The sequence below is a fragment of the Martes martes genome (genome assembly GCF_963455335.1).
Source record: "Martes martes genome assembly, chromosome: 1".
Classification (NCBI taxonomy): Eukaryota; Metazoa; Chordata; class Mammalia; order Carnivora; family Mustelidae; genus Martes; species Martes martes.
Window position 1 is genome coordinate 154,537,197 of NC_137888.1, and position 14,142 is coordinate 154,551,338.

At 40.5% G+C, this 14,142-nt stretch overlaps 1 protein-coding gene across 2 annotated transcripts in view; it reads right to left on the reverse strand.

The window, feature by feature from the left end:
- The window catches only part of GLB1 (galactosidase beta 1), a 79,650-nt gene that overhangs the window by 24,672 nt on the left and 40,836 nt on the right, over positions 1-14,142 (reverse strand). For both annotated transcript variants that reach the window (XM_080812054.1, XM_080812055.1), the window contains exon 11: positions 1,513-1,587. In XM_080812054.1, the coding sequence (XP_080668180.1) occupies positions 1,513-1,587 (75 nt within the window). The remainder of the gene's footprint in view (positions 1-1,512; positions 1,588-14,142) is intronic.

The window sequence follows — 14,142 nt, forward strand, 5'->3', positions numbered from 1 at the left end:
CAAGGAACACAAAATCAGAAGTGCAGTTCCATCGATTCAGCTACTCACGTGGGTGTGCTCCTATTTGGACAGCTAAAGAAATTCAACTCACAGCAAAAGGTTTTATCCTACACGACCGTGTCCAACGTTAATTTAATTCAGTTGTATGCTAACTTGCTACCTGAAATTATACATGTTTAGTTAATAATGAAAAGCACTTTCTGCTTACACAATTTCCTTCATGGTAAACAGAATGCATTTTTGGTATTAAGATTGGTTTTGAGGGGGTGCCTGGGTGGCTCAGTGGGTTAAGCCTCTGCCTTTGGCTTAGGTCATGATCCCAGGGTCCTGGGATTGGGCCCCGCATTGGGCTCTCTGCTCGGCGGGGAGCCTGCTTCCCCCTCTCTCTCTGCCTGCCTCTCTGCCTACTTGAGATCTCTCTGTCAAAGAAATAAATAAAATCTTAAAAAAAAAAAGGTTGGTTTTCCTTTGTTTCGCAATGTTGCTGTATTAAATATTTGCAGTTATTTTCTGTTGCATAAAAATAAATTTCTCACAGTTCCAAAACAAATCAACTTTTTCCTTAAGTAGCAGCAGCACTGAGAAAGTAGAAGGTGCTCCCTTTACAAGTGTGATTAAAGTCTGATTAAACTAAATAAAGATTCGTATCAGGCAGACAGACCACAGTCTTTGTAGAATGTAACACACGTATCTGACACTAGGTGGAAAATGTTACGAGAGCTCAACCAACCATAATATCAAAGGGCTTTAGGAACGGAAAAATTATACCATCATGTTTGGCATTTTGGTTAAAGATAAAAACTTACACTATTTTAGAATCAAGGTTCTTAAGAAATATATAACTGCTCTTTTTTTTTCTTTTGAGTTAACAGATGTAGGAGTTAGGGATTATAAAAGGGGAAATCCTGAAAACAAAGATGGTCAAAACAAATTGATTTTGGTTTACGTCACTCCTGAGAAGGAAACGAAATCTCTCCTCTTTTTCTTTCCTAGAATAAAATGTCTCTTATTTATGATTAATTTTTAGCTTTTCCCCTTGATGTCCCATTTACCATATAAACCACAAGGCACAAAAATTAGGACATGATTTTGAGATGAAGGGAGTATACTGAATTGTGCAAAGATCTATGAAAATGCCTGTGACTTTTGAGAACCCCTGAAAAAAAGTAAATTATGAAAAGGAGCCTCACCAGCCATAACAAGGTGCCATGTTGTTCCCACAAAGGCTCCTGAAGCTCCTTGGGATGACTAATCATTGGACCAAAATGACCTCATGATCTAAGAATGCCCACCTCCTCCTGCTCATGCCCTGTGTGCTCACCTTGTCAACCTGTGCACATACCCTCTCACCTCTCACGGCCCCATTTCCCCAGAAACATCACCTACCCCAGTAGTCTCACAGAAAACAAACTCACAGAAAAATAGAACCAATGCCCCAGAGTAACACTTTCACTCACAACTGCTGAGTTCCACTTCCCCACTCTCTGACAGCTCTGTTTATGTGCCTCTTACCTTCCTCAGAGCAACTTTTCCATATGCAAACTTGGGTGTAGATGGAGGGATAAAACCTTCTGGTACTTTTTCAAACTATAAACCGGGGTGGAAAAAGAGAAGATAAAAAGCTGTTAAACCCTCAGAAACACAGCGATACAATTCATTTTTCAAGAGGAGGCTCAAAGACTCAAACAATAGTGCCAGCGATTCTTGAAAATGGCAAAGGAACAAAAGACTTTCTCCACGACAGGGTCGGGTAAAGGTTGTACTTCTAAGTGTGTGCCTGTGTATTTTGCCTGCATTTTAAGCTCCAGGAATCATTCAAATAATTACAGAACAAAAGACTTCGAAACAGCAAAAACAAGGGGAGAAAATGAGGTGGGGTGGGGGGAGAAAAAGAAGCAGGCCCACAGCAAGACAGAAGCTGAAAGAAGGTAGCCCTAGTAGGGAGAAGTGTTGTTTGTAGGTTAAATCTTACTGGTAGATTAAAGTTTTGTATCAGTGTTAAATCTCCTGTGGTTTATGTAAGAGCATATTCCTACCTATTATGAAACACACACTGAAGTATTAGGGGTAAAGGATCATGACATATGCAACCCTCCCGTGGTTTAGAAAACCCAAGGAGGTGGTGAGGAGCAAATGATGAAGCAACAGAGTGTAATGTGGACATGGGTAAATCTGGGTGTGGGATACTCGAGTGCTCTTTGTACTACTTTCATTCTTTTTTTTTTTTTTTTAAGATTTTATTTATTTATTTGACAGAGATCACAAGTAGGCAGAGAAGCAGGCAGAGAGAGAGGAAGGGAAGCAGGCTCCCTGCTGAGCAGAGAGCCTGATGCAGGGCCTGATCCCGGGACCCTGGGATCATGACCTGAACCAAAGGCAGAGGCTTTAACCCACTGAGCCACCCAGGTGCCCCTGTACTACTTTTATTCTTAAAACTCTTTGGTTTTAACTTTGAAATCATTCTTAAATAAAAAGTAAAAACTAAAATACAAATAAAAATTAAATATTAAATACACACACACACATTTACATTAGAGTCAGAAGATCTAAGTACCAGGTCTTAAAAGTTTGTGTCCAGGGGGGCACCTGGGTGGCTCAGTGGGTTAAGCCTCTGCCTTCAGCTCAGGTCATGATCCCAGGGTTCTGGGATCGAGCCCCGCATCTGGCTCTCTGCTCATCAGGGAACCTGCTTCCTCCCCACCCCTTCTCTGCCTGCCTCTCTGCCTACTTGCGATCTCTGTCTGTCAAATAAATAAATAAAATCTTAAAAAAAAAGAATATTTCCTTAAAAAAAAAAAGAAGTCCATTTCTCCCATTCTAAAAAAAAAAAAAAAAAAAAAAAAAAGTTTGTGTCCAGGGACGCCTGGGTGGCTCAGTCGGTTAAGCGTCTGCCTTCGACTCAGGTCATGATCCCAGGGTCCTGGGGTCGAGTCCCGAATCGGGCTCCTTGCTCAGCAGGGAGCCTGCTTCTCCTTCTGCCTGCTTCTCCCTCTGCCTGCTACTCCCTCTGCTTGTGTTCTCTCTCTCTCTGACAAATAAATAAAATCTTAAAAAAAAAAAGAAAAAAAAAGTCTGTGTCCATCTCCAAGTAGGTTGCATTATGATCTTTCAGGCTCCTTACATTTCTTTCCTCCTCTCTTCTTCTCTTCCTCCCTTTCTTCCTTTCAGTTTCCCTTTTTAAAAGTAATTTAAGAAGGAAGATAAGAGACTATTATAATGAAAAGCAATAGTCTCCTTGACTCACTATTCTCAGCTCTATTCTTCAGAGGACACCATTTTAAATTCATTTAGTTGTTCCATTTTTCACTATTCTGGTCTCTAAATAATATACTTATCTGAGATTTCTTCTTAGATCTATTAAAACATTATCATTGATTTAATACATGAGAACTTAGCTCCATTGTACTATTCTGGATCTCTCTCTTTCTTGACAATTTGGTTATATCACCATTTTCAGTTTCTCTACTGGTTATCTTTGTAGCTTGAAATAATATACCTTTATTTCTTAGTTCCATCAGTTAAGATTATTTTTGTATCCATACCTTTTAAGATAAGGCTATTTGCATCCTTCCCTGAGCTCTCTTCACTACTCCCACCCCAAACCATCAGCTATACCTTTATACTGTCAAGGTTAAAACAGTCTATCCTGTACCCATACATCTTCCCTTCACCTGTATTTTGAGTCTAACTTCAAAATCAATCAATAGTGCTCATGCTCACATGATTATAATTACAGAAACATGACTCTCTGCAAAATTAAGTATTGTAGACCATGATGGCATGTTCTATCTTGCTCAGCTTTTTGTGTTTTTTCCTCCCCTGGGGTTTCTTTTTTTTTTTTTTTTTAAAGATTTTATTTATTTATTTGTCAGAGAGAGAGAGAGAGAGCGAGCGAGCACTGGCAGACGGAGGCAGAGGGAGAAGCAGGCTCCCTGCCGAGCAAGGGACCTGATGTGGGACTCGATCCCAGGATGATGGGATCATGACCTGAGCCGAAGGCAGCCGCTCAACCAACTGAGCCACCCAGGTGTCCCAACCTCCCCTGGGGTTTCTAATTGCATTTCTTTTTTCCTGTCTGCCTTTAGGTTAACACCTCTATAGGTTGTTCCAAATTTCCAAAGATGGTATCAAGTTTTTCCAAACACTTCTTCCCCCCAGGAAACTCCCTATTGGAACTCTCACGTCTTCTTACACCGAGCGACTGACTCTCCTTTAGGCTTGATATTCTGGGACTTCTCTTCATTGTTCTCCTGGTTTTAGCTTCTGTTTCTAGGATCTTATAACTACCTTATTTCACTGGAGCAATCTCAAGTACTTCCCAAGTACCGGTATGTGAAAGGAAATTTTTTTAAAACTTTGAATGTCTGAAAATGGCACATTTAGCTGATAATTTGGATGACTATAGAATTCTATGTTGAAAATCATCTTCCCTCAGACAGGAAGACGTGTCTTCCCTGTATCATCCAGTACGACTCATACCACGCTTGTTGTTCTTTCAAAGGTGATTGGCTTTTTCCTCCCTAGAAGCTTGTAAGTGCTTTACTCTGTTTTAAATTTTTCCAAGGATGTGTTTGGATATGTATTTTAAATTTATTATTCTGGGCAACTCAAATATCCTTTTCTGTTTTGGAAAAAAATTCTTTGATATTTTCTTTTTCTCCATCTTTTTCCCTTAAAGGTAAATTAGACATTCTAGATTGTCCCTCTAGATCTCTCATCTTTTCACTATTTCCATCTCTGTCTTCCGGTTCTAATTTCTAGGAGATTATTTTTTATTTGGGGGAACAAAAATATGCTTTTACAAAGCATCACATTCTTATATTGTGGAAACAACATCTTTTCATATGTCTCTGAAAGATATAAATTTGAGAGGGTCTGTTTTGTTTTGCTTAAGATCTTTCATTCCTGTCCCTGAGCCTTCTGTTGCCTTTATACTATTTTTCTGCTTATTTCATTTTGGTCTTTCTCTTTCCCTTTACAGGTTTTATGGATGTCCTCAAACATTTGGCCACCCTTGGCCATCCCACCACATTTAATGGTAACGCAAATGAATGCACCAGCACTTGCATAACCATCCTCTCTATGCCAGTCCTGCCCTATGTGCAGAAGCAAGGCTTGTCCAGTGGGGAACTCTGTTTTAGGATGATTTGGGAGGGAGTCAGACATAATATGTAGGGTCTTTGCTCTCAGGCTGCTCTTTTTTAAAAAATTCTGATTTTTTGACTGTTAAAAAGATACTTCCCTGATATTCTGTTTGAAAGAGGGGTGGAAGAGTGGAGGACCTGATGGGAAATTAGCCTTCTTAGTTTTAGCTGTTTCATTCTGTCTCTTGACACACCTGCACTTCTAGGATCCTGGCTCTCCAGGGTTCTTTTTTTTTTCTCTTTTTAAAGATTTTATTTATTTATTTGAGAGAGAGCAAGAAAGGGGAGTAGGTCAGAGGGAGAAGCAGACTCCCTGTGGGGCTGGGAGCCCGATGCGGAACTCAATTCTGGGACTCCGGGATCGCGACCGGAGCCGAAGGCAGTTGCTTAACCAACTGAGCCACCCAGGCGCCCTCTCCAGGGTTCTTTAAGGACAATCTACTCCTAATATTACCTGTTTCTATAACCCTCTCTCACACTCACTGGGAACCTAGAGTTCCTCATGCTACTTCCTCAGCCCCCTCCACCTATTTTTGTTTCCCAGAAAGTTTCTAAAATCTCTCATGCATAGATAGCTTCCCTCTCGTTGGCTTCACTTTAAAGATTTTACTTATTTATTTGAGATATAGAGAGTGAGAGAGAGAGAGCATGAGCAGGGGGGAAGGGTGGTGGGAGAAGCAGACTCCTCACTGAGCAGAAGCTCAATCCCAGGACCCTGAGATCATGACCTGAGCTGAAGGCAGATGCTTAAGCCACCCAGGCACCCTTGTTGGTTTCATTTAAAAAAAAAATTTTTTTTTAATCATTTAATAACATTTGAAAGGTAGAAGAGATTAGTATGTGGTCAGTCAGCCATCTTGAACTAGAAGTCCTTTATATTTCTAATACTCTATGAATCAATACTTCTGTGAAATTTTTCAAAGCGTACATTACAATGATCTTCATGATTTGTATTAAAATGAATGCAAGGCCACGGAGTTATTACTGTTGATCCCAGACAGACAAAATGTGAGCTCTCTTCCAGTGATCCACAGGTCTTGGGATTAAGTCTCTACTCAGTGGGGAGTCTGCTTCTCTCTGTCCCTTTGCTGTTCCCCTTGCTTATGCTCTCTCACTCAAATCAATAAATCAATCTTAAAAAAAAAAAAAAGAAATGTCAACAATCAAAAAATATATATATTTTTAAAGATTTTATTTATTTGACAGAGAGAGAGATCACAAGTAGGCAGAGAGGCAGGCAGAGAAAGAGGGGGAAGCAGGGTCCCTGCTGAGCAGAGAGCCTGATGCGGGGCTCGATCCCAGGACCCTGGGATCATGACCTGAGCTGAAGGCAGAGGCTTTAACCCACTGAGCCACCCAGGTGCCCCCCAAAAATGCTTTTTTTAAAAAAAGATTTTATTTAATGATTTTACAGAGAGAGAAAGAGAACACAAACAGGGGAAGCAGCAGAGGGAGAGGGAGAATCAGGCTCTCCACTGAGCAGGTAGCCTGATGTGGGGCTCAATCCCAGGACCAGTGGATCATGACCCTAGCCAAAGGCAGACGTTCAACCGACTGAGCCACCCTGGAACCCCCCCCCCCAAATCTTTTAAATAGAGGCCCAAGTGAGGAGTTACTAGGTCAAATGATACAAGCATTTTATATGAATCTTAATTTAGTGTATACCGAGGGGCACCTGGCTGGTTCAGTTAGTTAAGCATCTGCCTTTGGTTCAGGTCATGATCGCAGAGTCCTGGGATCAAGCCCTTCGTTGGGCTCCCTGCTCAGTGGGGAGTCTGCTTATCCCTCTTCCTCTGTCCTTTCCCCTGGCTTACGCATGCTCTCTTACTCTCTCTCAAATAAATAAATAAAATCTCTAAAAAATATATAGTGTTCATCATCATTAGCCATCAGGGAGATTCAAATAAAAACCACACTGAGATGTCACCTTATACCAGTTAGAATGGCCAAAATTAACAAGACAGTAAACAACATGTGCTGGAGAGGATGTGGAGAAAGGGGAACCCTTTTTCACTGTTGGTGGGAATGCAAGTTGGTGCAACCACTTTGGAAAACAGTGTGGAGATTCCTTAAGAAATGAAAAATAGAGCTTCCCTATGACCCTGCAATTGCACTACTGGGTATTTACCTCAAAGATACAGATGTAGTGAAAAGACAGGCCATCGCTACCCCAATATTCATAGCAGCAATGGCCACAGTTGCCAAACTCTGGAAAGAACCAAGATGCCCTTCAAAAGATGAATGGATATGGTCCATATATACAATGGAGAATTATGCCTCCATCCTAAAGTAGGTAGAAGAAGGGGAGAACTGAAAAATGAAGCTTGAGGGTAATAGGGGGCCAAGTCATGGAAGGCATCCTGATCAGATCAGCATTTTAGAGAAATGACCGGAAGACAGACTAGAAAACCCAAGTTTGTAGGAAAGGAAAAGACTAGAGCCACAAGAGTGTAGGCAATGCTTTAAAAATCTACCATTTGTTATGTAATGTTCATTTTGTCATCCTTAATTGTCAGTCATAAAACACCATGTTTCCACCAGCACCATGGATCAGTAAGAGACAGCTTGTGTCTACTCACTGAGCTAATGTCATTCCATCCATGAAACAAGAAGGACAATCAATCAGCCAGTGTAGACTGGTCCTTGGTCAAGTTTCAAACTTCATTAAGTTTTCTTTTTTTGGAAGATTGATTGATTGATTGATTGTGTGAGTGGTGGGGAGGGGTAGAGGGAGAGGGAGAGAATCTCAAGCAGACTCCACACTAAGCACGGAGCTTGATGTGGGGCTCAATCTTACAGCCCTGAGATTATGACCTGAGCTGAGATCAAGAGGTAAACGCTTATCTGAGCGGGTCACCCAGGCTTTGATGAAGCTTCATTTAGCTTTGAAGTACTAAAAGTCACTGTGGTCATTTTAGCATTCTGAGTCCCCACCCAGCCCCAATGCCCACCTCAAGGAATCCTAAGATTTGCTCCAATTATCAAGATCCTCAACATACAACTTGATTAATTTCTGTAAAATGACCATGTCCAAAAAGCCATCTGGACTTTTAACTTTAATAGAATCCTTACGAAGAAGTGTAACAAAACTCCTCAAAAATGGGTCTTAAATTCATTCAAAAGCATACAAAAATAAACTCACCACTGAGTGAGGCCCCTCTCAGGGATTGGTAGGGAGGAGGAGGTTGCTGCCCTACATTTTATGGTTCATCCTCGAGGTCAAAGTGTTAACCATGTCTGGTTGAGTTTTACCCACACCAAAGAGAATACCTTAGAAAATGCAAATGTCGTGAGCTTTGTCATACCTTAAAGAATCATACGCAAAGGGCCACCTGGAGCCTTTATCACTGAGCACAGGTCTGCGCAGCCTGATGAGAAATTATCCCTGGGCGTCCATGTTAGTGGAAGATATTGTCTACTGACACCCAACTTGCTCTTGAAATAGATATAAAAAAGAGACCCATTCTACTTTTTAAGTCTCTGCTGAAGGAAGAGACAGGAAGAGCTATATATGGGGCTATTTATGATCTTATTCTTTTCCTTAATGCAAGCAAATATTTTGACTATCATTTAACAAACCACCCAACTGAACATCTACAAAGTCTCCTAAGAAAGAGCCCACTTTTTTTTAAAAATTTATTTATTTGTTAGAGAGAGAGAGCGAGCGAGCACAGGCAGACAGAGTGGTAGGCAGAGGCAGAGGGAGAAGCAGGCTCCCCACCAAGCAAGGAGCCCGATGTGGGACTCGATCCCAGGACGCTGGGATCATGACCCGAGCCGAAGGCAGCCGCTCAACCAACTGAGCCACCCAGGCGTCCCAAGAAAGAGCCCACTTTTAAAGTAGTAAATTTCTCTCTTCCAAACCTAAAAGAAGAGGGAAAGCTTGCTGAAGACTCTCTCCTTCATGGGTTCATCTTACTATGCCCACTGGTTAAATGCTTGGGATCCCCTGGGTTTGCCTTTGCTTGGCCCTGCCCTTCTTACTGAGCTCTCCATGGGCAATCCCCACCTCTCCTGGACATCAGCCTCTACTTCCACTGAGGACCCTGTCCTAATGACTTCTTCTGGAGTTTCTCCTCTTAAGAGAGGGACTTGCTGGATAGACACCTCCACCTGGATGTCCCCAGAAACATCTGGAGCTGCATAAGTCCAGAATGGAAGTTGCTTCCCTCTCCCCCTCCCAGCCTGTGCCTTGTCTGCAATCCTCTATAGTGGTTGCTGCCCGTAATACCCATCCAGTTATCCAACCAAAGCTGTAACCTGGACAAATCAATGACTTCTCATACTTTCTCACACCTGCAGGTGTTCAGTTGCTGAATCTTATTAATTTTACCTCCTTAACATTGTTCAAATCTAGAGACTTCCTCTCCAATCCCTGCTGCCCCTGCCACCATGTCATTCCTAGGTTATGGCAACAGCCTTCTAGCTCATCTTCTGCCTCCAGAAATGTCCACAGGGAGGATCCTGGAAGTGTGTTCACATGGTCATCGGTGTTTATAAAATTTGCAGAAGTAATATAATTTAACTACAACAGGCTAAGACCCTTGTCTCCTTTTGCTCCAGCGTCTCTGTGTCGCATAATCCTTTTACGTCAGGAGACCCTGCTAAAGCATTTCTGGAATTCAACCAAAGGAGAGCTGAGGTGCAGATTTATTTAACTTGGGTGTAAAATATATCTACATAGTTCACTGTCACTTCTGTGGATAGGTAAATTACCAGTAACAGATTATTCCTAACACCCAATATGCTGACTCACCTGCATATCACTTGATGGTGCCCTGAGGCACCCAGCCTCAGAAGTATGGGGGTTCTGGAGGAAACACAGGGTTTCAAATGTATAGAGCCAGAGCCTGTCTGCAGCAATTTCCTCCAAATACTGCAGCTCAGGAAGGAACTGGAGATTTCCCCAATTTTGTTTTCTAAACTTTCAATACATATTAAAAGACAAAGTTCAATCAGCCATGGTGAAGAGAAAGATTTCCATTTTCTCTAGAGGAAAAGATTACAAACCTAACAGAGACAAAAAATAGTATGCAGCCAAAAGAATTTAAGGAAAGAAGGATAGCAGTTATATTTTAAATAGTTAATAAATCTAAAATGTGGTTTTTTTAAGTTGTGTGATGTTTGTGATTATTTTAAACTTTAAAGTTTTTAAATTTGTAATTATTTTTCTTACTCATTTAAATATACATTTGGGGTGCCTGGCTGGCTCGATTAAGGGAGCATAAGACTCTTGATCTTGGGGTTGTGAGTTTGAGCCCCATGTTGGGTGTAGAGATTACTAAAAACAATAAATGTTGCCTTATCCAACACCCTTTCTGAAATGCGTATCTGAATACATCACTTTCTCCACGTTCCTCAACAGAGTGTATGCAATAGCATTAATGTTCTTGGTGATAATGTCACCTATTATGGAGAGAATATAGCGGTGATGGTTTACAGTGGAAAGAGATCAGGGAGCAAAATGGACCTGGAGACAGTTAATGGTATCTGATAATCTAAGAGAAGAATAAAGTTAAATCCCTACCTCACTCCCAACAGCAAAAACAGCAATTCCATATACATCAATATTTCCACGTAAAATATGAAATCACAAAAATTTTAAGCGCTCCACAGGAATTTACTTACACTACTAGACTAGGGAAACAGCCATGAAAGAGAGAAGGGGGTAGATTTCACTAGGTAAAAATTCAGGATTGTTTTTTACAGGAAAAGAAAAAGATGAAGAAACCCCCAAACTGTTAAAAATGCCACAATAATAGAACTCTTGCAAATTACAGAGAAGACAAACAGGCAAACAGAGAAATTGTGAAAGAACCGAAATAAGTAGTTCACAGAAAAAGAAACGTGGATGGACAATTTATGCATGAAAGGGTGTACAACTCTAGTACTCATCACTAAAGAAATTCAGTGTTTTCTTTTAAAATGATCCTTTATACCTATCAAATGGCAAGGTCAGAAAGCCTGATAATTCACAGTATTGGTAAAAGTGTGGGGAAGTACAATTTCATTGAAGGGCCATTTAGTAGTATCAATCAGAATGTCAGAGGCAAGCAACATTGCCCCATGCCATTTCGAGAAAGTTTTCTACGGCTATCTTTGAACTGGTCCAATCCCGTCTCACCTAAATGGCTGCAAAAACCTCTGATTTTCCTGTTCTATCCTTGTCTTGCCTCCCAGAGTCTAGTCTCCATATAGCAGCCTGAGCAATCCTTTAACGACTCTGTTCAGCTCTACAGTGTCTCTCCATTTCACTCAGAGTCAAAGCCAAAATCCTCCAAGAGCCAACAAGGCCCTAGGGGATCAGCCTGCTATGTCTCTGACCTCATCTCCTTCCACTCTCCCCTTGGCTCACTAGGCTCCAGCCACACTGGCCTCCTTGCTGGTTCTTTAAAATGCCAGGTGCATGCCCACGCTCTTACTGGTGACATTCTGTTTGAACTCTCACCCTGGATGTCCTACATGGCTGTCCTACCACCTTAAAGTCTTCACTCCTGCTTCACCCGCAAGGAGGTGTCATATATAATGAGTGGCTAAAACCATGCCTGGGATATAGAGGGAACTTGCTAAATATTTGTGGAATTACTTGTGAATAAATAAATAATGTGGGTCAGGTCAATTAGTGTCTGAAATAATTATAATAATGCCTTCCAGGGTTTTTTCAAGAAAGAATTGAAATACATTAACTCTAAACCCAAGAGAATTAAACTGCATGACATCAGTAACATATAAGTCAAGAGGGATATAACTGGGGTTAATATGAGATAAAGTTTTGGTTGGATGGTTGTACTGATTAGTTTTTAAATTATTATAAGCTAAAACTGAATGTTAAAGTGTTTTGAGAGTCAGACATAAAGGCGGGCATACTGTATGAACCCATTTACACAAAGTCAAAAAAACAGGCAAAACTAACCTATGGTGACAGAGATCAGGGTAGTGGTTGGCTCTGGGGATGGAAGGTTCATGACTAGAGAGAAGCATGAACATGGCCTCTGGGGCGCTATGTGTTGGTTACAGGGGTGTGTCCACCTTGTATAAATTCACTGAGTGGGATACTTATGAGTTGTGCTTTGGGGGTGGGGGTACATATTTACACTTTAGTAGGTAACCACTAAAAGAACAGAAATATAGTGAATAACTTCCAAACTGGGAGGAGGATGCTGGGCATGGGGGAGGGATAAAATAAGAAAAAAAAAAAAAAAAGACTCAGAAAGTAATTAAGAGAAGACAAAATGGAAAAGGTAGAAAAATAGATTATTATAAAATAAGACAGTTGAAAATAATCAATGTGTATCAAGAATCATAATGAATGAGAATGAATAGATGCACCAGTTAGAAAACAAAAATGCTCAAACTAAATTTATCAAAAATCTAGTTATATCTTGTTAATGAGGGACATGTTAAAAAAAAAAAAAAGATACTGAAAGACTGAAATTCGGGACGCTTGGGTGTCTCAGTTGGTTAAACATCGGCCTCTAGCCCAAGTCATGATCCTGGGGTCCTGGGATCAAGTCCCATATCGGGCTCCCTGCTCAGTAGGGAGCCTGCTTTTCCCTCTGCCTGCTGCTCCCCTTACCCAGACAAATAAATAAATAAAATCTTAAAAAAAAAAAAAAGATTGAAATTAAAGTCTTGTGAAAGATACACCAGGTAAATATTAACCAAAAGAATGCAGGTAAACTTTATTAGTATCAGACAAAAAAGACTTGAATACAAAAGGCGTTATCAGAGATACAGGGTTACCACGTAATGATACTATATAAATGATACTGAAAATTTAATTCTCAGTTTGCATACCTAATAACATGGCTTCAAAACTGACACAACTAGGGGCTCCTGGGTGGCTCAGTCAGCTAAGTGTTTGCCTTTGGTTCAGGTCATGATCTCAGGGCCCTGGGATCGAGCCCCATGTTGGACTTCCTGCTCAGCGGGGAGTCTGCTTCTCCCTCTCCCTCTGCCCCCCGACCTGCTTGTGCTCTCTCAAATAAATAAATAAAATCTTTAAAAAAAACCCAAATAAACCAAAACTGACACAAGTATAAGGAGAAATATGTAACACAATTCTTTCAATAAATCATAGACTAAATGGACAAAAAGCCAGGAAAGACATTAAAGATATCAACAGCACTATGAATAAACTCAATCTAAGGAACACATATATAGATTCTATCAAACAATTATAGAACATACAGTCTTTGCAAGAACGCATGGAACACTGATTCAGTTTGACACTCGCCAGGCTCTAGGACTGGGTTCAACACCTTTCAAGGGATTGGTATCATACAGACCACATTCTCTATCCAGAATGCACATATGTTAGAAACCAGTGAACCAGAAAAAATACTTATATTTAATAATTGCTACTTTTGAACTACTTCTGAATATTTCCAGGTCCAAAGAGAAATCCAAATAGGCATTTTTAGAAGCAAACTGTAATAAATATACTACATATCAACACAGGAATTGGAGCTACAGAGGTACTTGAAAGAAACACATAACGTTAAATATTTACAGGAGGGAAGAAGAAAGGCTGGGTTACAAAGTTTCAGATAAAGGAAGGAAACACCAAAGATAGGAACAGAGAGCCTTGAAACAGAACAAACATACAAGAGAGAATTTGGGAGTCATCGCTCTAAATTGTGCAGAGCCGAAAGCCATGGTAAAAATTAGCGTGCACAACATTTCAACCACAAATCTGAAAATCCAGATGAAATGGACAAATTCTATGAGTAGTTATGTATTGATCATGTTTTTCAATATGCTTAAAATATTTCATCATGTAATTTTTTTATGATTATGATGTTAGTCCCCATACAGTATATCATCAGTTTTTGATGTAGTGTTCCATGATTCACTGTTTGCGTATAACACCCAGTGCTCCCTGCAATCCATGCCCTCCTTAATATAATTTTTAACACTTAGTCTTAAATTGAGACTAAGGCATACTTAAAACAAAAGTCCATACCATTTATAGGCAGAAAACCTTTGTTTTTTAACT